Below are 26943 nucleotides of genomic sequence, written 5' to 3'. Positions count from 1 at the left end.
GGATAAAAAAAATACGCTATTTATAATGGAATCACTAAATCCCAAGAATAATTCTAACAAGAAAATATAATACCTGTTTAAGAAAATTGCAGGATTCCATTGAAAGATTGAAAACAAGATTTGAATTAAGTATGCAAGATGACCAGAAAGACAAAAGGCATAAAGTTTAAAAAGGAAAAAACTCTCATTGTTTACAGATGACATGAATTGTGACTATAGGTATTCCAAAAGAGCCTACAGCAAAGCTGTTAGAACTAGTAAGTAAATTTAACAAGATCACTGGGTATAAGTGTGTATATCTATCTATCATCTATCTATCTATCTATCTATCTATCTATTATCTATCTGTAATTAATTGTATTTCTATGTAGAAATAATGAATACATAAAAATGAAATTTTGTAAAGAAATCACTTATAATTACATAAGTATCAAATACCTAGAAATAAATCTGACAAAATAAGCACATGATCTCTGTACTGAAACTACTAAATAATATGGAAATATATTCATGAGAGGACCTAAATGAATAGAAGTATATAAAACATTCCTGGATGGGAAGACTCCATTTTGCAAAGATATCAAATCTGCAAATTGATCTATATATTAATGCAATCCCAATCAAAATTCCAGTAGTAGTGAGGGTGCCTGGGTGGCTCAGTTGGTTAGGCTTCCAAATCTTGAGTTCAACTCAGGTCATGATCGCAGTCGTAAGATTGAGCCCCACGTAGGTTTCCATGTTCCATGTGGAGTCTGCTTGGGATTCTGTCTCTCCTCTGCCTCTGTCACTTCCCCTGCTCATGCTCTCTTTCTCTCTCAAAATAAATAAAATCTTTTAAAAAAAAATCCACTAGGTGTGTGTATGTGTGTGTGTATGAAAATTGATATAGAATTGTAAAGGACAAAGGATATCCAAGGCTATTTATCGTCTGTCTGTCTATCTGTCACCATGTATCTATCCTTTTACCTATGTATTCATCATCTTTCCATCTATTTATCATCTATCTATCATCTATCAATTATCTATCTATCATCTATCTATCTTCTATCTATCTATCTATCTGTTATCTTAGAAGTTGGTTCTGCTTCTTTAGTTGAGTCCTGACTGATGCAATCTATAAATATTTTTGTCTAAATAAATCCCTTTCTAGTAGTAATTCTGAAGAAATGTTATATTTGAAGTAAAAATACCTAAGAAAAAGATAGCCATAAAGATGTGGAACAAGTAGAAAGTATGTAGTAAGCAGGACATAACGAGGGGCTAAAAGGTCAGGCTTTGAAATATAGATAAGGAGTATAATTTTAGATAATATGGCTCCAAATTAGAAACAAAAATCTAAATATATAACATCAGGATAGTAATTTAATTTTTTGTCAATAGGAGTGAGATTATGAAGCTATTAAAATTGGATTATAAATGTGGAAATTATCTAAGAAGTGCTTTTGAATGTCTATGACCAAATACTTAATCTTCACAGCATTACAATCATGTAAAATGTATGTTCATTTAAATAAAAATATAACTTATTATATAAAATGTAGCAACTGAAAGTTTTTGCTAAAAATGATTTAACTTTCTGAAGTGGAAATTAGTCTCATGAAAAGATCATAATTTCCTAAAATAAAAAAATATATACATATGGTAACATATTGTATGTCTTTTGGCACACCAATATTCACTAAAAGTGGGCATTGTAGAACTCTTGAGTTATCAATGGACTGAATGCATATAATATATAGTTCTTTTGAAGTAAGATAAAGTTGATAAATAATTTCTTATTGACCTTGTGGAAATACATTGATAATGCAAACTAGTGTTCAAAAGGATTCCAAAATCAACAATAAATAAATAGTCCATAAGCAAATATTTGCAAAGAGTCATTCAATTATTACATTCCTAAATTAAAAAAACTATGAGTTTTATAATTTTATTTTATAATTCGTTAAGATAATCTCTACTTCAAAGGCAGGAGTGATTCTCTATGAGGGCAATTAGCTTTACTCATTGTCATGTTCGAAGTCATGCAAACCTTAATACAATCATATTTCTATAAATTTGTCTGATTAATAAGGGATATTGAGTGAATACGACTTGCTTAGTTCACTTCATCCCACGTCCTTTGTGGCAAGAAGGAGACACTAAAGGGTGATCTCATTCATACCCTTTCATTAGCTGCTCTCTGTTGTTTTTAATAAAACACACACATATACATTCATGCATCTGCAAAATGAAGAACATATATCCTTTGTTTAGTTTCTCCTTAGTTTAGTTTGTAAAAGTAATTTTTGAATTTAAAAATTTAGACCAAAAAAAAAAAAAAATAAACATTACCCATGATTCTACCTCTCGTGAATAGTCCAGGTTAATGTTTTGGTTTATTTCTTTCTCACTTTCGTCTTAGAGCTTGGGATGGGAGCATAGATGCAGCTCTGTCTCGACATATATTATTCTTTACAGTTTCCCATGGCTGTGCCATTATTTATGTATTCATTCTATTTTTGGTCATTAGGTTACACTATTTTAATTTTTTTAATAATAATTACTAATAAACATCTTTGTAAATAAATCTTTGTTCACATATCTAATTTTGTTTATTTTTTTTCTTACTAATACAGTATTTATTTGTTTTCCCTCTGTTAAACCCTGAGCCAACCGCTTCCCCCAGGCTGCCAGGGGAGGTATAGAAAAGGAACATACAGGGCAGATGAGAAGGGAAGAAAGATCCGTGGGAGGTGGAGAGGCTCCGTTACATGGTGAAGAGGATGAGAAAGGCCACCATCAGGCAAAAGAGCCCCATGGCCTTCGGGAAGGCAAAGCCCAGAATGGCGTAGGAGAAGAGCTGTTGCTTCAGAGAGGGGTTCCTGGAATCACCAATGATGAGGCTCCCAGACACAGTCCCAATTCCAGCCGCAGAGCCAGCCGCCCCTACTGTGACAGCCCCAGCCCCAATGCACTGGCCGCCGTGTCAGTGTCTCTTGAAGTGGCGCTGGCTTGGAAGCTGTGGCTAGGAATGAGAGAGGTCAGGGGATGGGGCTGGCCAGCTGCTGAGGCTCTGATCTGTCAGTGTCTCCGGTGGTGTTAGCACCACTGCAGACCGTGATCGGTTCAGCAGCTGGGAGCTGCTCCTCCCCAAGAAGGGGGTGAAGACGAACTTCGCACAGGCGGACATTTTCAGGGGATGAGGGTCTGGGGCAGGAGCTGCTCCCAGTGCGGAGAAGACAGAGAGAGGCGGAGGGTGGAGGGGGGCAGGAAGAGCAAAGGTGATTTTGTTTATTCAAAATGGAATATATTCCTGATGTGAAGTTACTGGGTTGAAAATAAATAATCAGGTTACCATTTTCATTTTTCCTGATATTTTTAGTATTGATGGTAGTAAGGTTTCTTAGCAAGGGATGAATAGGTTTACCTTAACTGATTATTAATTTTCTTTTACGTTTTTCTCTTAAATCCAGTGTTTGTTCAGAATTCGTGAAACTTTCCTTCCATTCCTTTTTAGAGCCATATGGTCACTGACCTGGTCAAAGGGGTCCCAGCTGTGGCACTCAATAGCCCTGTGACCTTGGGCTAGGGGCCTAAACTTCTACGCTTCACTTCTTCATCTGTAAAGTGCGGATAAACATGGTACCTTCTTCAGAGAGCTGTGTGAATTTATATAAAGCGAGAGCGCTTGAGAAGTGCTTATAAAGAGCTTGGCCCATAATAAACACTATTGTAAATATACTTATTATCCTAGGTTTGGGGGGACTCTCCCTTCTTGTATTCTCTTTGGTTTTGCTCCAGTTTGTAAGGCTTGCTTTCCCCACCCTGTCTAGGGTTTGCCGAGTGCCCAGCTGGATCATGGTTTTGGCCGGGTGACCTGATCTTTTCCTCTAATTACCTCTTTGGCTTGGTTGTATTGTTTCAGTCTTACTGCCCCTGATCAATCCTTTGTGAAAGCCAGATGTTCCTAAATCCCTTATATTTGACAGAAAAGCTGAAGGCAAAAATACTTGAGGGAATATATCAGTACTGAATAATATTACACCCAACCGCTGTATGTTATATCAGTACTCCCAGAACACTTTTTTATGCAATATTCATCATCAACCCTGTTAGCTTCTCAGGTCAGGAGTAATTTTTCTTGTTTTCCATACAAGAAAAAGAGATTCAGAAGTTAATTTGTTGGCATGGAGTTACCACATCCAGGGGTGGCAAAGTCAAGCATTTAACTTTGGTTTTCTGACTCTCAATAGAATGGCCTTTCAATTGCCCCAAATTGAGTCTCCAGGATATATTAGTTAAGCGTTGCTAGTGGGTGCCGTTATAATAAACAACTTGAAAAATCAGTGGCTTGCAAAAAACAACAGGGGCTTATTTCTCATCTGCGTTGCTTGTCAAGGATTTATAGTTGTACGCTGTAGGACGGCCTCTCTCTGGAATATACCATTCTGTTGGCAGAGAGAAGAGCGAGAACCAACCACTCGATGAGGCTTAAAGCTTCTTCTGCTCAGGCGTATACATACAGATGCATCCTATCTGTTCACAACTCATTGCTTAAAACATATCACGTGATGAACCTTGATAAGGATGAAATGGAGAAGAAAGTCCTTCCCCAAGGAGTGGCTCATGAGATATATAATCACAGGGAAGAGCGGAGTAAATAATTGATGGCAATAATATGTAATAGAAATTCGTGAATTGAAAAGGACACAGATGGAAGTCTTTGCAATAGAAACAAAGTATAAATATTTAAAAAAAATAAGACGTTATAGAACTTGGAAAAAGTTTACTGTGTGATAGATGAGTTCTCGGTCATGATTCTGTAGCTTATTTATTTATTTTTTACGTATTCAGAGATTGGCCATAGTTGTTTTCAGTGACAAGGAAGCTGCTTCGAGGCAGGGTTAGATGTGGACTAGCCGAGGAAAGGGGTCAAAGAGAAGGCTGTACATCAGGCACAGGTGCTAAATTGCTGACTATTAATTTGACAGTCCAACTTCCTTTTGGAAGTGCTGAGTTATATAGGCTTACTTTCCTATAAACTCCCTCAGGTCCTGAAACCTATATAAAGTGCCTGAAATGATTCTTCCTTGAAAATTTAATAGAAAACCCAGCTTGGTTCTTTCTTTTCCTAACCAAAGACCGAGGTCACTGAACCTAGGAATAAATTTAATGGCTTGGGATTATATTTGATAGACTAGACACTTTGTTAGAACATGGTAATGATGTTCTCAAGGCTGATCGTTACAATCCGTCTGAGGACACTGTAAATCTGTTTCTCTGACAGCCATAGACACTATCCTTCACCCTGCTCAGCCATCACACATTAGCCGGAGTTGACTGTCAGTTAGTCAGTTGGCTGACTAACTACTTGGTCAGTTCGAATCCACAACCTGCAGAAAAATAACTCAAAGTGAATGCTCGGATCATGCAATTTTCTTTCCCAGTCACATAATAGTCTGAGGCTGTTCCTGGTTGACTGGCTGCTCTCCTCCATGTGGTGATTCAGGGACCCCTATTTATTCCATCCTGTACTGTTACCATCGTCTAGTGCCTCATGAGGGTAAACACCCAGTCAGTGAAAAGGGAAAGAACTACGGAGAGAGTACACACACTTCTTGGTTTCTTGTATTAAATCCTGTAAAACACTTTTATGACATTTGTCCTTTACTTTCACGTGATATTGGTTGAGTACTAGTTACAAGGCCACACTGTTCCTAGTCAGTTGTCCCGGACTGATCAGGAACTTTCCAGAAACAATTCTAAAAAATGGAAGGAGGAGCACACATTTTGATACCTCTGCCACACCCAATGGTCCCAATTAAAAATGTCTGGTTTTTTTCTTCAGAATGTTCTCCTTGGTAAGCTACTATATTTATAACTTTGCACCTAAAGTTGTTTGGTAAAAGTAATAAAAGAAAAAAAAGTACAGGACTATTTTTTCTGTAACATTAAAAGAGAGAGTACTCAGTGCTGCTTTCTCCATGGCAGTTAAAGGTTTCACTTGGGTGCAGTTATCCTGAAGTCTGAAGCATCAATAGTTTGAACATATTTGGAACTCAGTCTATCAGATTTACCAATGGGATAATTTGTCCACATAATTCTCTACTCCTGCTCTTAGGAACACAGTTTAATAATAGCATCCAGATGGTCCTTCAACTTAAAAATAGTTTATGTTCCAAAATCCTGTTTATAATTGATTTGTGGTCTTTGAGATATTATTTTATACATACAATAGTACATATGGCAATTGTCTTTACGCCATCCATAAAAGTTTATTTAATACATCACGTAATAGGACCTTTGCAATGAAAACTGTAGTAAATATAGTTGTTGTGATGTTGGTAATTAACATAAAACCTACACATGTAAAGTCATTTTCTGAATATAAAACATTTAACTAAAAATGTTGACACGATAATGTATAAAACAGCTATTATAACTGCACATACTTTATTTGATAATAGCTGGGTTTACTTTTTTGTTATTCAGGAAAATACAAGTTACAGTACTTTATTATTTAGGAAAATACAAGTATTTTCACACTTGGAAAAGTCTACCTCCTATCACAGTGAAGTATGAGCAAAGTTAACAGCCTCGATTTTAAAACACTTGGAACAAGTCATAACCAGTTTTATTGCAAAAGATCCCTGTACACATTTACATTAATTCTGGTACCTTAATAGCTGTCCGGCAAGCCATTTCCTTACAGAAACATGCCTTATGAGAAATGAGAAATGCCCATCCCTTCTGGATATTAGCTACTTGTCACACCTGGGCAACAGTGCTCGCATCACTGAAGCCTGGGGACATAACTCTATATTTATTCTAAGTGAAAAATGGAATGACTTAAAGAAAAATACAAGATAATGTAAATAATCTCTTACCAAAAACCAATATATTAAACCAAAAGTATTTTATAGCTTTTATTACAAGAAACTAAAAAGACTATTTAAGATCTGGGCTGTGATCGTGAGTGTGAGTGGCTGAGATGGACGGAGTAATGGACAACATCATTACAAATGAGGAGGATAAGGAAAATAATTGGAATTACAGTTCAGGGGGATGGAACAATCATGTACACGGATGTAGAATTTACCCCAAATAAGCACATTGCTTGAGACAGCGAGCAGGGCCGTGAGCCAAAGCTAGATCTTCCAATGAAAAGGCAAATGATGGCAGGTATAGGAACAAGATGGAAGATGATATAGAGTTGAATGTTGTGATAGTTAATAAGGCAAGGTATTTGAGGAAGAGAAAGACTCTGACATGATCTAGAAATAGCAAAGGGGAGTTAGGAAGGCCCTAAGCTTATTGTCTTCCCCGAGGAATACAGTTAAAGGGAATAACATCAACCATCACTGGAGACACTGGAGGGGAAACAGTCTTTCTAGGAAGAGAGAAGTTTCAGTTAAGGCCACAGAGTAGAGGCAGGGAGGAGAGGCCGGGCTATTGAGTTCGTCGCAGAATAGGCATCACAGAGCACTCTAAGTTGGTTTACAGGTGAGGGTAGCGTAAAGAGCTGGGTGAGTTTCAAGAAAATTCCAGGATTCTGCTTGATGGTTCGGTAGCATATTTAATGTCAGAGCTGTATCATTTTGAAAGCTGATTGACCATGACAAGAGTAATGCGGTGACGTTAGTCTCCACAGAACCACACAGGGCCCCAGGAGGAGAAGACTCAGATGCAGGTGAGTGAGGCCACTCAGGACCTAAGCAGTTGATCTGAGCGGAGTCAAAATGAATCATGTGCATCCAGCATATCAACGAAGCCAATTCTGCTACTATGCTTTTTGGAAGGGGGGAAATCTGGGGTGACTTCTGGGTTTGCTCTCCCAGGAGATTTAGATGTTTGGGATTTCTGATTGTCGGCTCTAGAATATGCTTTACAAGATTCTTGGTTCTAGCTCATACTCGACAAGTCTCTTGCTCTAACTTCCGTCATTTGCAGCACTACTAGGAGGAGAATATAAATGTCAAGAAATGGTCCTGCTGGCTGGGTGACACTAGTGTGGTAAGGACCTTGAGTTAGTTTCTAGAAGCTTCATTCAGAGTACAAGGCTCTGCTAAAGCCGGGTAAGGTTTTTCAGTTTTAGGTGGGATTGTAGAACCACCAAGCTCTTTTTCACACCATAGAGTTTATCGAATGATCTGTAGGAAGAGGAAATTTTAGCTGTGACTGAAAAGCGTAAGCCTGCTGAAAACATTCTCCACCTCTCACTGGTTGTCATTGGATACCCACAACTTCTTCAGGCTGTGATTGCTGGGTGTTTCGATGTCTCAGACCCATCTGAAATAGTTATCTTTTCTTGAAAGCTGTCATTACCACAAAGAATTGAGCGTCCAACATGAGGTACTTAGTGCCCATCTGTGCGCTCAGACTCACTGAGGCAGACCACCGGTCTGATTGTAGCAGCAGGACTTCACCACGGCTGAGCGTGACGACTTGGCAAGGTCACCATATATGTATTGGTAGCGTTTTAATTCTTCTGAATGCTTCTTCCATAGCTGGCATTCAGTCCTACCCATGTGTCTACTTGGATGCCTGTATGATAGGGGACAGTAATACAAAGTCTAAAACAACGTTAGGTCTGGGGTTTTTCCTCCGCAGAAATCTGACCGCTTTGACCTTCATCTGTATCTTGTGGAAGAACCAGTTCTAGGAATGAGACCTCTGCACACCCAAACACATCCCTCTGGAGCTCGTCTCAGAAATGGTGATAAGACGAAGCCAGAACTACCAGCACCGAGGCATTGGGCATGCACATGACGAGAGTAGGTAAAAATATTGCTGAGTAATGAGAGATGCCATTCGTCAGAGCCTGGGACACAGGGAGGGTTTCGACCTTTTGAGGCTGAGTCCGATGTGGAGCTGTCACCCTTTCAGAGACAGCTACGTCGCTGTCTTCCCCAGCTCGCCTGTCTTAGGGCTAATCTTAGCAAAGCAGCCAATCTTAATATTCGGCTCTTCAGAGACAGTCCATGGATAAGGGGCGAGCGGAGGTCCTGCACAGCAACTATAAGTAGTCTTCTCAGGACTCTGGGGAAGGGTGCTCGTCCCCATTTCCCTCCTTACCCACAGCAGTGAGCGGCTATAGATTAGAGGAGGAGAGTGAGTAGCAGAAAAGCTCTTCTGCCCGTGTGTTTCCTGAGCGCTTGGACCTCTAATCTGAAAGGGACTGTACTTTCTAAGCTCTGAGGCCCTACCCGTCATGAGATCAAAGGCACCATGAACGCGCTGATGAAAATCTGTCAAAGGTGAGAGGTGGGGACAGAAGGGGAGCTGGGGTGGGCGCCTTCCCTGTTTTCACGCGGGTGGATGGTCTAGGGAACGCTGCCCTTGTCAGGGCTGCGGGATCACTGTTCTGTCAGGGATTCTCTTTCTCATGTTTCCCGCATGGTTCTCAGTCTGTCCAGTTTCTTTCCCCCCTCACCTCCGATATCTATTTCCTGGGCAATAATGCAGTTTTTCTAGATGTGTATATTTAGTGGCATAAAGTTATGCATAATTTGCTCTTCTAATTTGAAAATCTAGGGGCGTCTGGGTGGCTCAACCCGTTAAGCGTCTGCCTTTGGCTCAGGTCATGATCTTAGGGTCCTGGGATCGAGCCCCGTGTCGGGCTCCCCACTGAGTGCAGGACCTGTTCCTCCCTCTGCCCTTCCTGCCGCTCCTGCTCACTCGCTCTCTCTCTCAAATAAATACAATCTTTAAAAAAATAATTTGAAAATCTGATTTGTATCTACATTTACGTCCTCTCTATAATATATATGTTGTCTGTAGTCATGTCTTACCTCTCTTTTTTGATAAAATATTACCAAATGTGACTTGGTTTTATTGGTTATGTCTACTGGCTTTAGTTTTCTGTATCATTCATTTCTTTTTTTATCTCAGATCTCAGCTATTTCCTTCCTTCTACATTTGACTAGTTCCGCAGTTAATTTCAAGACTTAACCGTTTCCTAAGATTGTCGTTTTAGTCTTTAAACTTTTTTTCAAGCACCACTTTGGTTGCATCCACAAGTTTCATATGTGTTGCTCTCATGACGTCCTTTTCTAAATAGTTCCTAATTTTCTTTTTAATGCAAACTACTTACAGGGTGCTATTTATTTTACAAATAAAAACTTTTATTCATTAATTACAATTCTAATTTGATTGCCTTTTGAGGGGGATGGAGATAGCTTATATGTTTCCTGAATTCATTTGTCTTTTTCAGTAATCTAAAGCCTCATTCTTCTGGGTTTTTTTTTTTTTTCAGTTTATTTATTTTATTAACATATGATATATTATTTGTTTCAGGGGTACAGGTCTGTGGTTCATCAGTCTTACACAATTCACAGCACTCACCATAGCACATACCCTCCCCAGTGTCCATCGCCCAGCCACCCCATCCCTCCCACCCCCCTCCTCTCCATTGTGTTTTAAAATAATGCAATTAAAATGGCAATCTTGTTACCTGAGTCAAACTATTTTTAACCTTAATTTTATATTGTGTACTTAAATTTAAATCTCTGAAACTATGCGTTAAAAATCTCCCATGGTAACTGTGGGTTTGTCAATTTCTCCTGTATTTCTATGATTTGCTTCTTCATACATTGTGCTAACGTACTTTTGGATAGGTAGGTAGGTAGATAGATACATGGATAGATCTTTGTATAACTTAAGATTTTTTAAAAAGATTTTATTTATTTTAGAGAGAGAGAGAGAGGGAGCACATGAGAGTGGGGGAGGGGCAGAGGGCGAGAATCTCAAAACAGATTCTGGGCTGAGCACAGAGCCGGACATGGGACTCCATCCCACCATCCTGAGATCATGACCTGAGCTGAAATCAAGAGTCTGATGCTTAACTGACTGAGCCACCCAGACGCCCCTGCATAATTTAAGATTTTTATCTTAAATTCTATTTTGTTCCATATTAATATTATTATTCCATAGTTCCTTGTCTTTAAATTTTTTTCTGGTACATCTTTTCCATTTAGTTCCTTTTTGACCTTCATTTATAATTTTTTCCTTATTGGATAACATTTAGCTCCGATCATGCTGTTGCAAAACGATGGAGCGCTAAAAGGCAGCGTGGAAGCAAGAGTCTGTGGAGGGAAACATGGAGAAAAATACCTGTAAAAGAGAAGCCAATAAATGCTCAGCAAGTAGATGCGTCATATTCATTTGCATGTCACAGTAGAAAATGCAACACCATTGTCTGAGAAATTAGTTTTACTATGTTTCTATAAATAATACTTATGTCGAATAATTGAAAATTAAAGAGTACATTTTAATCATGTTCTCCTTTAAAACATCCACCTTATAAAGTGTCTATCAGACTTTAATAAAAAATAAATTACTGTACTTACTAACCCAATATTAAATATCATGTATATTTAATTATAAACACTCATTATAAATCCAATATCTGTTATTCCTCTTTAGAGGGTCATGAGTTTGCTTCCACTTGTCCTTGTCTACCCTTGGCAGAGCTGATCTACTTGTTAGTTAATGCTTTATTATTCTGTGCATCTGGTTCCCACCATTCCCGGTAAGTCCAAGGTTAAGGATTTAGACCTCCCGTGTGAACCAGCCCAGTTCTGCATCCATAGGCTTTGTCCTTTGATTTGACTCTTCATTTTTAACATGTGTCCTGACCAAAAGGGGATGTGATGAGAGATTGCGAATGGGTCAGAGCAAACCATCTCCATCTCTTCTAATGAAAACACAGTGTAATGTCTCTGACCTGTGGGTGGGTCAGCAACTCTGATTTCTACCTGACAGGAGAAGCACAACCCTCAGGATGGTGCTTTTTCCCAGAATGAAACTGACTATGAGTCTTTGAATGTGCTGACCCTAGAGTTTCCCACAAGCAAAAGGCAGATTTCCATATGAATATTTTCTGCCCATATCTTATGTGTGTGCATGTGTGTGTTCTTTACTTAAAACTCTAAAAATCGGGGCGCCTGGATGGCCCAGTTGGTTAAGCATCTGCCTTCAGCTCAGGTCATGATCCCAGAGTCCTGGGATGGAGCCCCGAGTCAGGCTCCTTGCTCAGCGGGGCGTCTGCTTCTCCCCCTCCCCCCACTCATGCTCACGCTCTCTCTCTCAAATAAATAAATAAAATCTTAAAAAAAAAAGGCTAAAAGTCTTGAGGCTGATTCTGAGAGAGCAGTACTGTTAGGAATGGAGGAAGGTGAATAGAGGATAGGGTCAAGGTAAAGTTAGGACAATAGTAGGCATCACCTACTGATTCTATATGCCAGGTGCTGCGCCAATATTTTACATCAATTGTCTCCTAAAGTCCTTCGAGTTACGTCTGTGGAAGCTTATAAATACTGTGAGTGGACTATACTTGGTTATAACGCTCTTACATTGGGGAGGGATCCGGGGCTGAGCCCAGAGCTCTCATATTCCCCAATGGAGACCACTGATTTAATTTACATTGTCTGTTGCTGAGTTGAGAACGAGACCGCCATCTTTACAGTTTAAAAGAGCATCATGTTTATCCATCCAAGAGTTTCCGTCTCAGTCTAGATGTTGATTTGAGACATTTTCTGCTTTTCCAGCTTTAGACTCTGATTGTTTCCCTCTTGAAACTACATGGGTCATTTCCTTTAAATGCCAAATAGAAGAGTAAGGTCCTATCCCTCCTCAAAGAATGTAGCAAATGTATGCCAGCCAGGTGAGGTTCCTAGGTTGAGTTTGTAGCAGTGGACAAAACAGGTAAAAATCCCTGTACTCATGGAATTTTTATTCTAATTAAGGGAAATAGATAATACACAAATTAAATTAGTAAAATATGTAGACCTTTATGCTAGAAAATGTTAGATGCCAAGGATTAAAATAAAGCTGAGGATTGCTGGTAGAGGGTGGGACGTAACAGGATTTGAGAATGTTTAGGAGAGGTCTCCCCGAGAAGAACAGGTCCGGAAAGAACTAAAGGAAATGAAGGAGCAAGTCTTCAAATATAAAAGCCCCAAACCAGAAGCATGGTTGGATGTTCCAGGATCAGCCAGGAGGCCAGTATGGTGGCAAGAGAATGCATGAGGGAAAGAGTAAAACCCTTCTGTTCAGAGGACGCTGTAGGCCATTGTAGGCACACCATCAGTGGGAAGTCATTATAAAGTTTTGACAGTAGGGTCACAGTATTCCATCTGCTGTGTTAAGATCAATCTGACGATCAGACAGAAGGGAGCAGGGCGAGAAGAGAAGTCACTAGGACAGCTTCTGTGATCATCCAAATGAGAGGTGACGTTGGCTAAGACCAATGTAGTTCCAGCGGGGGCAGGAGAAAATGACTGGTGTGGACAAAATCTGAAGGTAAAATCAACAGGATTTTTCATAGATAAAGAGTGTAAGAGAGGAGTCAAGGACAATTTCAAGGGCTTTGTCCCTTGGAAAATTGATGATGGAATGAAGATAAAGAAGATGACTAGAAGAGTAGGTTTAGGAATGAAGGTGGTGTTCAGATGCTTGTTAGTTTTACGTATAAATCAGACATCCAAGGGGAGTACCCAGAAGGTGATTAGATCTCCCTAGGGAAGTCTGGAATTTGTCAGCATAGAAATGGTTTTTCAAGGCAGAGCTACCTATATTATTTGCAGAGCCCAGTGAAATATGAAAATGCAGGTCTATTTGTTCAAAAATTAAGAATTTCAGAACAGTGACAGCAGAGCATTAAACCAAGTGTGAAGGGACTTCTGAGTGAAGGGACCTATGTACAGGTAGCACACTCAGGGACCCAGTCCTGGTTTAAGGCCATAATGTCAAATGTGACGATCAGGAGAGCAATGAAGACAGAGAATGTTTCAGAGCGATAGAAAGACAGACAGATAGACAGGCATATAGCGAAGGACTGAGGTTGGGGTACGTCAATATAAAAATAATACAGAGATGAGGAGGATCCTTCAGAATTGGCTAAGTAGAAGAAACCAGCAAGGTATCTGAAATAAAACAAAACAGAAACAATGGTAGAATGATTGCTAGAGACCGGTGCTGGTTCACCAGCCTCCGGGCTCAGCCAGAAGCGTTGGATTGTTGCCTTTGATGTTTCCTGGACCCAAGTGCAGGGGAGTTTTGTTGGAGTTTGGATGCTCCATGATTGGTTGATTTGGGGCTTTTGCCACCACAAGCCAACTCCACAATTTCTTTGTAAACTTGTTTAAAAAAAAATTTAAATAACCCCTAGTAATGAGATTTTGAGGTCCATTGACTAAAGCTCAGCTGACAAGAAGAAGAAAAAATCCATTTCTGGATTCAGGTGCCACTTTGAGGGACACACAGATGAGGGGACAGGTAACAGAAGCAGAGAAAGGCAGGCTTCAAGTGTTAACCACGGCTTTGTGACTGATCAGACTGTGTGCAATGCAGCCAGGTAGAATCTGGCTGCTGTAGAAACAAGTGAGATTCAACCATCCAAGGCAAGGCAGAAATATTCAGGAATAAATAATGCATCTGATTCTTATCAGATGGCACCAGCCTGCCTTGGGTTTTAGGTCTCATAACAGGTCATGTTGTCACTAAGGGGTTGTAAACTTACCAGGTTGGACGTCCCAGTTTATGGAGTTCTCTGTGCAGGTAGAAGACTGACCTTTTTCCTGAAGTAATGGAACCTCTTCCCTCCTCAATTCTTCCTGGAGTCGTTAATGATTCCAGGTCATGACCTACCTTCAGTGGATCCTGGATGTGCACAAATGACCCCTCTGGAGAACGAAGAGTTACTAGACTAGGTCCCAGGAAAGGTGTCACAGTAGTTTGCTCCATTGTGCGGCCCTTCCTGGCTTCTCCAGAGATCAGTTAAATCTGTTTCAGCGCATCTGACTCTTTCAGGTTCAAAATGTCTGTGGGTGTGGAGGTAGAGGAAGGGAGAGGCTACCAGTGGATGTAATAGAAAAGATACTCCCGTTCCTCCAGTTATTAATATTTTAGAGTGCCAAGGGGCAGAAGGTGGGGCATTAAAAAAAAGGTTGGAGAAAAGGTTAGGTTAACGTGTCCGGTACCATTGTCAGCATCTCTCAATGGATTGATGTTGGTCGTAGGGAGTTAATATTGTGCCCTTCTGCTCTCTGGAGAGCTGTGGCTTTGGTGCAGAGGGCCAGCGTGCTATTCTAGAATTGTAGCACAGGCGGTGAATATGGCCTTGACATCGGCAAATAGTGTTGACTTTTGGGCAAAATTGTATTCTGCCTACTTTGAAGTAAGGTTACAAAAGCCTTTTCCTTGACATCGTATAGTTAGCGCATAGCAGTCAGCTAGTCACGAAACAAAACTGCTTTGGGTAACTGCCTCACAGGCCCCTCTCTTATCCTGATACCTGGAAGGATGCTTTGTTAATGTCCTTTTAGATTCGAAGCCGTAGGGTAAATCATCTTTGTGGAGCTACTGCTGTTTTGTACCTTTGAGGCATTTTATAAAGATGATGTCATTCCACCTGGTACCCCTTCTATGAGAAAAGTATTATTTTCCCCCAACTTCATAGGTAAGAAATTAAAGGTCAGAGAGGAAAATAAGATCACTACAGCTGTCCAATTGCCAGGGAAGTTTTATTAGAGTTTAGATTGTCACCTGGTGGGTGAACTCGAGGCTTTTGCCACCTACAACGCAACTCCAGAGTTTTCTGTAAACTTCTTTATCTTAAAAACAACAGTAACAAAAACTGTAAGTGGTGGTGTTCCTTTCTTACATGCCTTAGATAATTGGAATTTTCTATAGCTATACAAACATCCCCCTGAGTTTTTTTGGAATCAAATGTTCATCTTCAATCTTCTAGTATGATTTCTACATTTATTTTTAAATATGGGAGCTATTTGGAAGGCACGAATCCATTAGTTTATCTAGAGTGAGAACAGGTAGCATTTTTATTTGTGTGTTTTGCCATTGCTGCTTTCACTGGGGTTATGCATATGTGACTTTTTCATTTCATTAAATTTTCAAAGATGAAGTTCAAAAACTTAGTTTACTCACAGTGCAATGCCTTGTAACAAATGCTGGGCCACTGTAAGGTTTTGGATTTTAGGGTACAGTTTTGTATAGATGCTGTTTCTGTATTACCTTTACATGAAAATTTTTCAGTTATTTTAAGAGAACACATAATTAAAATCGGCCTTTTGGTTTAATTTGAAAGCATAGTGTCTGACGGAGAATTTGGATACCAAGCATAGTACTGTCTAATCCTCATGTCTTTGTTTATTCCATCTTCCACTGAGTTGGTTTCCCTAAAGACTACACTGCGGTAACATTTAATATGGAAGCTAGCAATCCAGAATCTTCTTCATGCCTAATATTTATCAAGATTAAATTATTATATATTACAGAAATGATTCTGAATCAGGGAAGAAAATTACCATTTATATTTATGGTAGCCGAGAAAATTTACAAGGTTTTCAAAATAGAAAGGTAATTATGTATTATTTAGACTAGTAGTATACATTTTAGCAAGACCAACAGATTAAGATTTATAAAAAGAATCCAGCTAATCAGTGTGGGTGTTCCCATCATTTTATGTCTGTTTGACCTCTAGAGGCTTTTTGTTGGTTTGTTGTTTGTTTTTAAGCTAAATTGAGTTGGCAGGGTCTGACTGGGACAAAACCGATGGTTAGCTATTTGAGTGGCTTTGGGGTATTTATGTTGGTGGTTTGCATTTGGGGGTATCGTTTTCCTACTTCAATATCCTTTCTCCATAGCCTATTTTCTGCATAGGCTTCCTGCAGCAATGCTAACTGGGGAATAAGTAGGAATTTAGAGAGGATTAACTACCACTTTGAAGTGTATGAGTATTCATAATAAGAAGTTGCTTAAAAGTAGATGGCAAAGCTTACAGGGATTTGAAGGCACACATCCGTATTTTATCAGGACTTTTTTAATTGTAGTAGATCCTTGGTTCTCTCAAATTTAACACAGGATTTCACTTATTGGCAGGAGAGGTCATGACGTGTAGTAATTTATCACTTTGCTGAGGAATGTATTTGAATCATGTCTCTATTGAAGCTAATATGCATGAGCCCAACCTAGAATCTGGATTCATACCTCATCACTTTGTGTTTCTTACTTAAAATGTCTCCAACCCTGTGTTGTAGCCATAGCCGATGTCGGTTTGGCAGAGTGGAAAAATTTGGAAGGCATAGTCTGTATGATTTGTGTAAATCCAATCTTGTGGAAACCTGATCTCGAAGATCTTTATATACCTGAGAATAATGGGCAGTTTTTCAGTAGTTTTTGTGTGTAGAATCTTGTATAGTTCCTTAGAAGTCTATAAGGAAAAAGAATGTAGGTTACAGGCTCTAAGAAGTTTATACCCTAGTTGTGCATTTCCTAATTTACTACAAAGTTCATTAAATCACAGTTATAATTACATATAAATCAGTTATAATTACGGAGTTATGCATTGGTAAGTGATCCACTGCATTGATTTTTCAATGCATTAGTGCTTAGAAGTAAAATAAGACACCATTGTAACATTATCCTTAAGGTAAGATTTATCATGGAGGACTTCCTAAAGGAAGGGAATTTTGAAACAAACCCATCTGTATCGCCTGTTGAAGGGTATTCCCATACTCACAATGAGGTCTTATGCAAGGACAGACTTAGCGGTAGATGAAGAGTAAACTCAGTAACCACATGGTGTGATTTCATAGACAAGGACAGTCTCTTAGTACTAGTACCCGAAGTTCCTCCCATCGTTTGGACAGTTCTTTACCTCACAGCTTTGCCCTCTGTTAAAACAGGAGCTGACTCAGCTACTTACCTCTGAAGGTGAATGGTTTCTGAGCTTTTATTTAAAAGGATACAATTAGTTCGGGTCCTGGGGATTGCCTGATACAATGTGAGAACTTTACATTTTCAGAGACGTTGTTAGAGCGAACAGATACTAACGAGGATCCTAGATAGGAGAAAGGGGACCTCTAACTGCTTCTTTGTGGCCTCAGTATTCCAAGTTAGTTAGGGGAAATTATATTTGGAGCTCAGGACAGGAACACTGGAAGTAGGTCAAGGCTTTTATTTTTAAAGATGTGATCTATACCTACAATGGAGTATTATTCATTCTTAAAAAAGAATGAAATCCCGCCATTTGCGTCCACATGGATCAACCTGGGGGACACGATGCTAAGTGAAATTAGCCAGACCCTGAAAGACAAATACTGCATGATCTACTTATACGCAGAATCCTAAACAGTCAGACTCATCAAAGCAGAGGATAGAACAGTGTTTGCCAGGTGGAGGGGAAGGAGAAAACGGAGAGACGTCGGTCAAAACACAGGCAGGTTCAGCTCCCCATGGAGACGTTCTCAGCATCTAACAGGCAGCATGGCAACGACAGTTTACAATACTGTGTGATGGACTTGGAATTCACTAAACTGGTGGACCTTAAGCATTCTCAGCACAAAAACATAAAAAGAAACCATGAAAGAAAGTGGTAGCCAGGCCAGGCGATGGATATGTTAATTACTTGAGAGCAAAGGTCATTTCATAGTATGTATGTTTATCAAAACATCAGGCTGCACACCCTAAATACACAATTTCTGTTTTTCAGTTATAACTCAATAACACTGAGAAATTCAAAAAGAAGATTAAAATGCTATCATGTCTGTTTTCATACCATAATGAAAAAACCAAAAGCAGTGATTTTAGGTTTGGCTTTTCAGCTTGTTGACCTCTAGATTCTAGGAAGAAGAATTTTCCAGAGAGACTGCTGTTTGTAAGTAAGAGAGCACTCAGTTTCAGTGCAGTAAGCGTAAGGAATGAGCACATGAGCACGGGAGGAGAACTTTCAAAATGCAGATGCCAGGACACTATCCCCAGAAGGCATATTTAAATCTTGGACGCAAGAGTCATGTATTTTGTAAAAGCACCCACGTTTATTTTGTTATGATGTCACCACTGAGAAACCCTCTGGAATTGTCCTTGGGGGGTGGTGGTATTACAAAATCAAGCCCTTATGGCATCCTCATGATTTATCAGGTTTGACAGCTGAAGTTAAGTCATGATGTGAAGATGCAAATGCTAGCATTATTCAAACAACGGTGGGTGGTGATGTTCTGGAATATTTCACTCCCACTCATTTCCACTATAACCTTCTAGGTTAAGTTTATTGTTGAAAGAATTACACTTGACCGTCTAATACCTGTCTGAAGAAGGGATGTGCAGCATAAAATGTTAGTCTTTCCCCAGAACGGTTTTGTTCCCTCTCTTATATATGTTTAATTATAATCTAAAAAGGAAACTTCACTTCATCAGCTTAATTGTGTTTGTTTTAAGGAATTAGGCTCCATAAACAAAACAACTTTACCCATACTTGCAGGTAGGGACAAAGAGTTGCTTGACTATTATTAAGGGCAGTTTCTGTAAGTACGTTCTCATGCACCCTGAGCGGAGAAGCTGCAGTCACTACAGAAAAAGGTTGTGCTATTTGCCTGATGTTAGATCAGGCTCACCAACATTGATTCTTTCTTTTTTCCTCCCCTCAGATGTACATCCAGACAACAACACTTACTGTCTCCATGAGTTTAAGCGCTTCGGTGTCTCTGGGCATGCTCTATATGCCCAAGGTTTATATTATAATTTTTCATCCAGAGCAGAACGTTCAAAAACGCAAGAGGAGCTTCAAGGCCGTGGTGACAGCTGCCACCATGCAAAGCAAACTGATCCAAAAAGGAAACGACAGACCCAATGGAGAGGTGAAAAGTGAACTCTGTGAGAGTCTTGAAACCAACAGTAAGTCATCTGTAGACTTTCCGATGGTCAAGAGCGGGAGCACTTCCTAATAGATGTACGTTGAACATTCTTCTTCTAGTCTTGGGGACGGTGCTCCATGGTTCCAGGGGCATGGTGCTGCTAGCACACCATGAGACCATGATGGCAGTTAGAACCGTTTGGTTAGAACCCAATGAATGATTTCAAGGCGAGTGGCTCTTCTCCAGAGCACGGCCATGCACACAAAATCTCTTTTACAAAGTATGACACTCGTGCCTCCCTTCTGAGGCATTACCAAACATCTGAAGCTTGGAACTACCTTCCATGTATAGAATTATCTTTTAGCACTTAGGAACTATGCTCCAATCTATGTTGGTTCAATATTGGTTGTTCTTTATTGGTTTATTGGTTGCTCAGAGATCTTACACAAATAAATGATATGATATTTAGGTATTTAGGGAAATGAGAAAACTAGTGAGCCAACATGTCAGGTTAAATCATAATATTTATTTCCCCCAAGTGGCCCCTTCTTAGATATAATTAAGATAGTTAGAGTTATTTTCTGAATGCTTCATGACCCTGAAAATAGGGTCCTTTCTGTCAGCCATCACTCCACTTGTCCCCTCTTCATCCACTTTTTTCTTCTCTGTAGTCACCCCTGAAGGAGCACACGATAACAATACACCAGTACCAAGCTAATCTGGTAGAGTTTAACTGGTCCATTTTGGTATCTATGGAAGAGTAGCAAATAGGCTGAAGATCTTTATTGTAAAATACCACAGATAGCTGAGTACAGTAAAATAAAAAAATACAATCTTTACTAGTTTCTGTAGATGGATCAAAAGGTTCTTGCATTAGACGTCAGGCTTCCTGTTTTTTGGAAATATAACCTACCTATTTAATAATTAAGGATAAAACCCTATGCAAAATACTCTCTTCCTCTCAGATTCTCCAGCAGGCTGTATTCCCTGCTCTCTGTACTTCTGACATGAAATACAGGGAAGATTAAGTGTGGATTTTATCTGATGTAATTATTATGACAACATAAGAGTCTGTACTAGATTTATAAACCTTTCTTTACATCAAGATTTCCAGATGAACACTGGCTACTCTAATGCTCCATACACAGGAATGGCCTTAAAAGATAAGTATTGATCAATTAAGTTTATTGGCTACAATCACTATCATACTTCCTGGAATTATCGGTCAGATTTTCTGGGAAGATTGCCTTCAGCTCACTAATAACCAAATTTCGTCACTTGTACATAAAGAAGCCTTTTAAGAATTCCGCAAACACTCCCCACAGTCACCTTTCCGCAAACATGAAACCTTGAAAAACTGTGAGAGAAGTCACAATAAAGATAGGTTTTGATAACAAATCGTTATAATCATCTCTGATTATAGGTAAGCAATTTAGTAATAATGGGCCTATTTGGTCTTTTAGCAAAAGATGCACTGTACTATTATCAAAGGTGTCAGAGTTCAATGCTTGTCATTTGAGGGCAGAATTTTATCTGTGTTTTTCTACCGTGAGAGCATCAGTCTAGACAGTTAAAAGCCATCGGAGGACGCCGGTAAACTGCTGTTGGCCAGCTGTTGGCATTTCTTACCACAACTCACCAGAGCCTATAGTTGGACTTGGTTTTTAGCAACAATCTAGAAAACTTTATGTAATATGGTTGCAAATGGGAACAACCAACCAGACATTGAAATAAATACCCGTCATCCCAGACTCATTTCTGGAAAGTGGTGGAAGAAAAAAATTAATAAATTTTCCTACCCTTTTGAAAAATAAAAAGGTTCCCTGCAGAGGAATATTCCCAGCACTGATGAAGACTAATCCCGTATTTAATAGAAGCGAGTCTCACATGCTTTGTTTTCCTTCTATTATTTCTTGTTGATATTGAAGTGGAAATTACATAGCAAGCATGCGTTTCCCTATTTTCTCTGAAGTAAGAATGAAAGATCATAAATGTGGTGCCTGTATGGAAGGTAAGCTTATACTATGCTGCAGGAGTCTGGTGCTCACTTTTGGAAGGTAAAAGAAAGTTCAGAAGATGAATCAAGATAAAGTCAATTACTACCTGAAAGACAGTTAAATTGTACTTTGGCAACTTTAGTATATTCATCTTTTAAGACGTTTGGATTTTAAAAATTGGGTCCAGATGAAGTAATTATAGTTGACACATTCAGGAGAGACAGCGCGTGAAATCTTCCCACATCCTCCCTCGATCCCACTGCAGGAGCCACGGTTCATCTCTGTTCAGTTGCATCACCAGGTATCGTGGACTCCATGCGTCCCTGTTACCTTGACTACCCGTACCAGTGGTTTTCACTGAGGCAGGAGTCTCCTAAAATCACATGCCCCACAAGTATCAATAACCCTGATAACTTAAATGCAATATTTTTCTTCTAGAAGTGTGTCTTATGTCTTCAGAAGTAGAAGTGAACACTGGAAAAGCCTTTGTCTTTCAGCTGTCTGCACCTAGGACTGTGCCTCCTCAGATTTTTTTTTTCCTCAAAATTTTATTTAATTATTCTGGAGAAAGAGAGAAAGAGAACTGCAGCGAGGGAAGGGACAGAGGGAGAGGGAGAGAGAATCCTCAAGCAGACTTTGCACTGAGCATGAAGCCCAATGTGGGGCTAGATCCCAGGACCCCAAGATTATGACCCAGCAGAAATCAAGAGTCCACCACTCAACAGACTGAGCCACCCAGGCACCCCGTGCTTCCTTCCTCAGATTTAAAATGCCTCCTGTGGGGATGGGAGCAGTCCGTTCTCAGTAAATCGAGGGCTGGTTACTCCACCGGAACAGCATCCATGTTGCTGCGTTCTCATACCTTCTGCTATGAGACGTGTGACAAGTTACCACTACAGTGACGTGGGAGAAAGTGTTTTGTACACTACAAATCACCATATAAATAAGGTAGAAGTGTCATTGCTGTCTTGAAAATATGATAGAAAAGACTTAAAATTCAAAAACTACTGTTTAGCGTCCCTCCTTCTTCTTTTTAATATGTGAAGGATTTGGGTAATTATGGCTGCTATTGCATTGTTGGGATTGTTTTTCTGAGCAATTAGCAATATATTTATGATGTACATGCAATGCTTTTCCTTCATGGCTATGGAGCTCTCTAAATCCATTACACCTAGAAACGTTCATCTTAAAGATTACTTGTTAATGCCAGAAATTCTGGCCACATTTTTAAGGGTTTAAAGCTTCAAAATCTCCACAGAATAAAGATAAGGAATGTGAAGCTGGAAGGGAGACCAATGAGTCCATGTTAATTACTGAATTTGCAGAGTACTACATTTCACATAAAAAAAGGTCAAGTGTTGTTTCATAAAAGTGTGTGGAAAGGGAGTTAGAAACACAGTTGATGTGTATGAATTTATCAACTGTACCCAATTAACAAATGCTGTGACATGGTATTCCTTAAGCAGTGTTCATGAATAATTCATGAAAACAGCTCCTGCTGAAGGTAAAGCTACTTTCTCTGGCTTATGAACACAGTGTGGTGTCCACAAGGCAATTCACTCTTGCTGTATTCCAAAACGGATTGTCACATACGTGTGTTCATCGCCACTGTAAAAACTCCCTAGTAGCTCACACGCACATCTCTGATCTACTTCGCTCTGTAATACTTCCAGGATGAAGATTCTCGCAAGACTTCTGCCTTTCACAGTTTGCCCCTCATCACTGTTTTCCCGTTGACTAAATCATCCATGTCCATAGCCTTGCATCCCTTTTTCTAACCATTAGAAAAATTAAGATGACTTTCCTTTTGTAAATGATAGTCAGAGTTCTCAGTAGAATTCTACCATCTTTTTCCCTGAGGATAACTTTGAAGCGTTCCAAGAATGAAGTATGAATCTTTAATTAGCTATAGGGTCTCAAAGTTGGAATGATCCTTGAATGGTCTGATCCAGATCACCTTCTGTTAAATTAACATCTTCTGAATATCATCCCCCTCAAGGTCTTTTTGGCTCTTGTTCCTCTATTTCCACCATAATTTTTCTTTCCATCCATCTACAAACTTGATAAATATTTCCTACATTTTTAACTACTGTTGAAGGTACTGAATAAGGCAGGACATTGAGCTACCATTTTTAAGGATTGTTTTTCTAACTCTTGTGACAATTTTTCTTCATCTTCCTTCAAAGACTATATGAAAGTCCTTCAAAAAGATAGTTGAAGTACAGATTTTGTTTTCTTACAGGAAATTGAGAGGTATATGAGAGCATTATATATTTAGAAATTAAAAAAAATTTTTTTTAAAGTACACAAGCATAAAAGTCATTGTGCTTCACTTCACACCCAACTGAACATCACAGACACCTAGCCTTTTGGAAGGGGTGAGTAGGAAAGTCGGATTCCATATTTGTTCTGCCAGACAAAGCTGCTCCCCCACAAACCTACTCCACCTCCATCCTCATGACCACCCAATGTTGTGGATTTTGGACTATCGATGAAACTGAGGCCCAGTGACTTGGTTCACAGATCTTTTTTTTTAAACTCATTTTATAGGGAACAGAATGTACTTTAAAACCAGGACTAAAACTTACTTCCTTTCCGTGTGCCACAATAATAACGTAGAAGTGTGAACGACAGAGAGAAGAGAAGCAGATATGTCAGCTATTTTTGGCATGAAGCTCATAATATTCAGTGAAATCAAAAATAGTAAAATCATGTATGATTAGCACTTCCTGACACTCTCTGCATTTATTTTTGTGATTGTGAACTTTATGTGATCTCAGCCTCAGTTAAGAACTTGTCCAGTCAATTATGATGTTGATGTGAACGAAAATGGAATGAGTCTGATCGCCAGTTCTATGCCTCCAGAGGAGGAGCTTTATAATTTGCTTATTTAACGCTCAAAAGTTAAATAATTACCTAAAAATCTGTTTCATCCTGAATTGGATTTATGTAGTGAAATACATACATGTTTAGCATTTGTTCACATTTTTCTTCTTATGATTATGCATGCCAGAATGCCACTAAAAAATAGGACATCGCATTTGAATTTTAGAACAGAGATTTATTCCATCACATCTTTCAAAAAAACCAAAGGAATTATTTGGATTTAAGTTTACATTCTCGGAAAATTTAAGCATGAGTATAAATTTGACTTAGAATACTCTATTCATATCTTTCTAATAATCTTATAATAATAAGTTTTCTTTATAGTGAGTTGGCACCAGAACAATTAAATATTTATTTTCTTCTTGGAGTCTTTGTTTTTAAACATCTCCATTTGTATCCTTTGGTTGAAACCAAGCATAAATATGTATTGGCAACACACACATTTACTTTGATCTTTACAAATACTCTATGTACTTCATATTTTACTATGTTCACTTCTAGAGTCTAAAAGTATTACCTGTTTTTAAGGGGTGCTTGGGTGGCTCAGTCGCTTAAGGGTCTGACTCTTGATTTCAGCTCAGGTCGTGATTTCCGGGTCATGAGATTGAAGTCCGCATCAGGCTCTGGGCTGGGTGTGGAATCTGCTTAAGATTCTCTCTCTCGACAAACCATAAGAGACACTTAGAGGAAACAAACTGAGGGTTGCTGGAGGGGAGTGGGGTGGAGGGATGAGGTGACTGGGTGATGGACACTGGGGGTATGTGTTGTAATGAGCACTGGGTATTATATAAGACTGATGAATCACAGACCTGTACCCCTGAAACAATTAATACATTAAAAATAAAATAAAATATGAGAAAACCAGGGGAAAAAAAAAAGATTCTCTCTCTCTCCCTCTGCCCCCTCTCTTTTCTCTCTCCCCCTTTCTAAAAATATAAATAAATAATAGCAAAATAAAAGTATTATTTGTTTTAAATGGAAAATATTCATTCTCAAAGCACAACTAGTTATAATTACTTACCTGTTTCTGATCCTCAAATCAGACTCAAAGAACTGAGGTCTTTAACATAGGTTGTAAAAAAAATATTTTTTGTCTTTTGTAGGATAGATAATGTGTTTTTTTCATTTTCATAGTGTACTCATTTTGGTACATTTGGTATAGCTCAGTGGTAGAGCATTTGACTGCATAGTGTATTCATTTATTACTCAAAACACACATTTAAATTGAATTTCAGGGGCGCCTGGGTGGCACAGCGGTTAAGCGTCTGCCTTCGGCTCAGGGCGTGATCCCGGCGTTCTGGGATCGAGCCCCACATCAGGCTCCTCCACTATGAGCCTGCTTCTTCCTCTCCCACTCCCCCTGCTTGTGTTCCCTCTCTCGCTGGCTGTCTCTACCTCTGTCGAATAAATAAATAAAATCTTTAATAAATAAATAAATAAATAAATAAATAAATTGAATTTCACCTAAATTTATTATTAGAACTTTTCCATTTTTAGTTTTCTGCTAAATATACTATGAACAAGACTCGTGGTTTTACGGATTAAAACTGCTGCTGCATTATTATTCCTGTGATCACTGAATTCCTACTACATGTTTTAATGTTGTAAAAATGGAATAGCATAAAAATAGTGATTATAGGACTTGAATTTTAAAATCATTTTAGCAAAATAATTTCTTTTGATATACTATTAATTTGTCTTAATTTGTCTTAACAGCTTCCTCTACTAAGACAACATATATCAGCTACAGCAATCATTCAATCTGAAACAGGGAAATGGTACAATATGAAGAAATCTGGTATGTGATCTGAAACGATAAACATGACACCGCCAAAACTCACTCCTGGATATCTCTGTAGACTACAGTCAATCAAATCAATAGTCAATCTTGTAAGGAACACAAAGTAGCCATGAGCCAAAAGTATCAAGAACAGAGGGAAACAAAACCCATTTTATACAGTACAACAATGAGTGTCAAGCTAAAGTATTGCTTACTCATAAGCAGTTAAAAAAAAAAATCACAAAAGGAAAACTAATGTTAGCTTGTGAAAAAAAAAAAGCTGTTGAAATAAACCATGTCTGATGTTATTCTTGTATTTTTCTGTGATTGTGAGAACTCCCGTTCCTGTCCCACCGTGTTCCACTCGTATAAGACAATGAATCTGTTTCTTGTAACGGCTGACCGGATCGAAGCCCTGGGTTGTGCTAAAAATAAATGCAATGGTTGACGCATGCAGTTTTTTATACAAATAATTTATTTCTAATAATAAAGGAATGTTTTGCAAATGTTGAGAGTTGTTTCGTTCCAGTTTTAAAGCCAGGGAACACTCTTTCCAGTTGGCACTTCTGCTGGTAACTGCGGATGTAAAAGCCCACGGTAATATGATTTCCTCGAGGACTGTGACTTTTACATTCGTGTGTGTATGAAG

The 26943-nt window shown here is 39.0% G+C and overlaps 1 protein-coding gene and 1 pseudogene across 2 annotated transcripts in view; one reads left to right on the top strand and one right to left on the bottom strand.

The window, feature by feature from the left end:
- GRM8 (glutamate metabotropic receptor 8) overlaps positions 1 to 26715 on the top strand; it is a 713246-nt gene extending 686531 nt beyond the window's left edge. For both annotated transcript variants that reach the window (XM_044389552.3, XM_044389555.3), the window contains 2 exons: positions 19425 to 19671; positions 26231 to 26715. In XM_044389552.3, coding sequence (XP_044245487.1) covers positions 19425 to 19671; positions 26231 to 26280 — 297 coding nt within the window. In that variant the 3' untranslated portion in view covers positions 26281 to 26715. The remainder of the gene's footprint in view (positions 1 to 19424; positions 19672 to 26230) is intronic.
- Positions 2747 to 3190, bottom strand: LOC113263682 (ATP synthase F(0) complex subunit C2, mitochondrial-like; annotated as a pseudogene).
- Positions 26716 to 26943: the final 228 nt, after the last annotated feature.

Source organism: Ursus arctos, unplaced genomic scaffold (assembly GCF_023065955.2).
Source record: "Ursus arctos isolate Adak ecotype North America unplaced genomic scaffold, UrsArc2.0 scaffold_3, whole genome shotgun sequence".
NCBI lineage: Eukaryota > Metazoa > Chordata > Mammalia > Carnivora > Ursidae > Ursus > Ursus arctos.
Note: the sequence above shows the minus strand (reverse complement) of the source record. Positions and strands in the feature narration are given on the sequence as shown.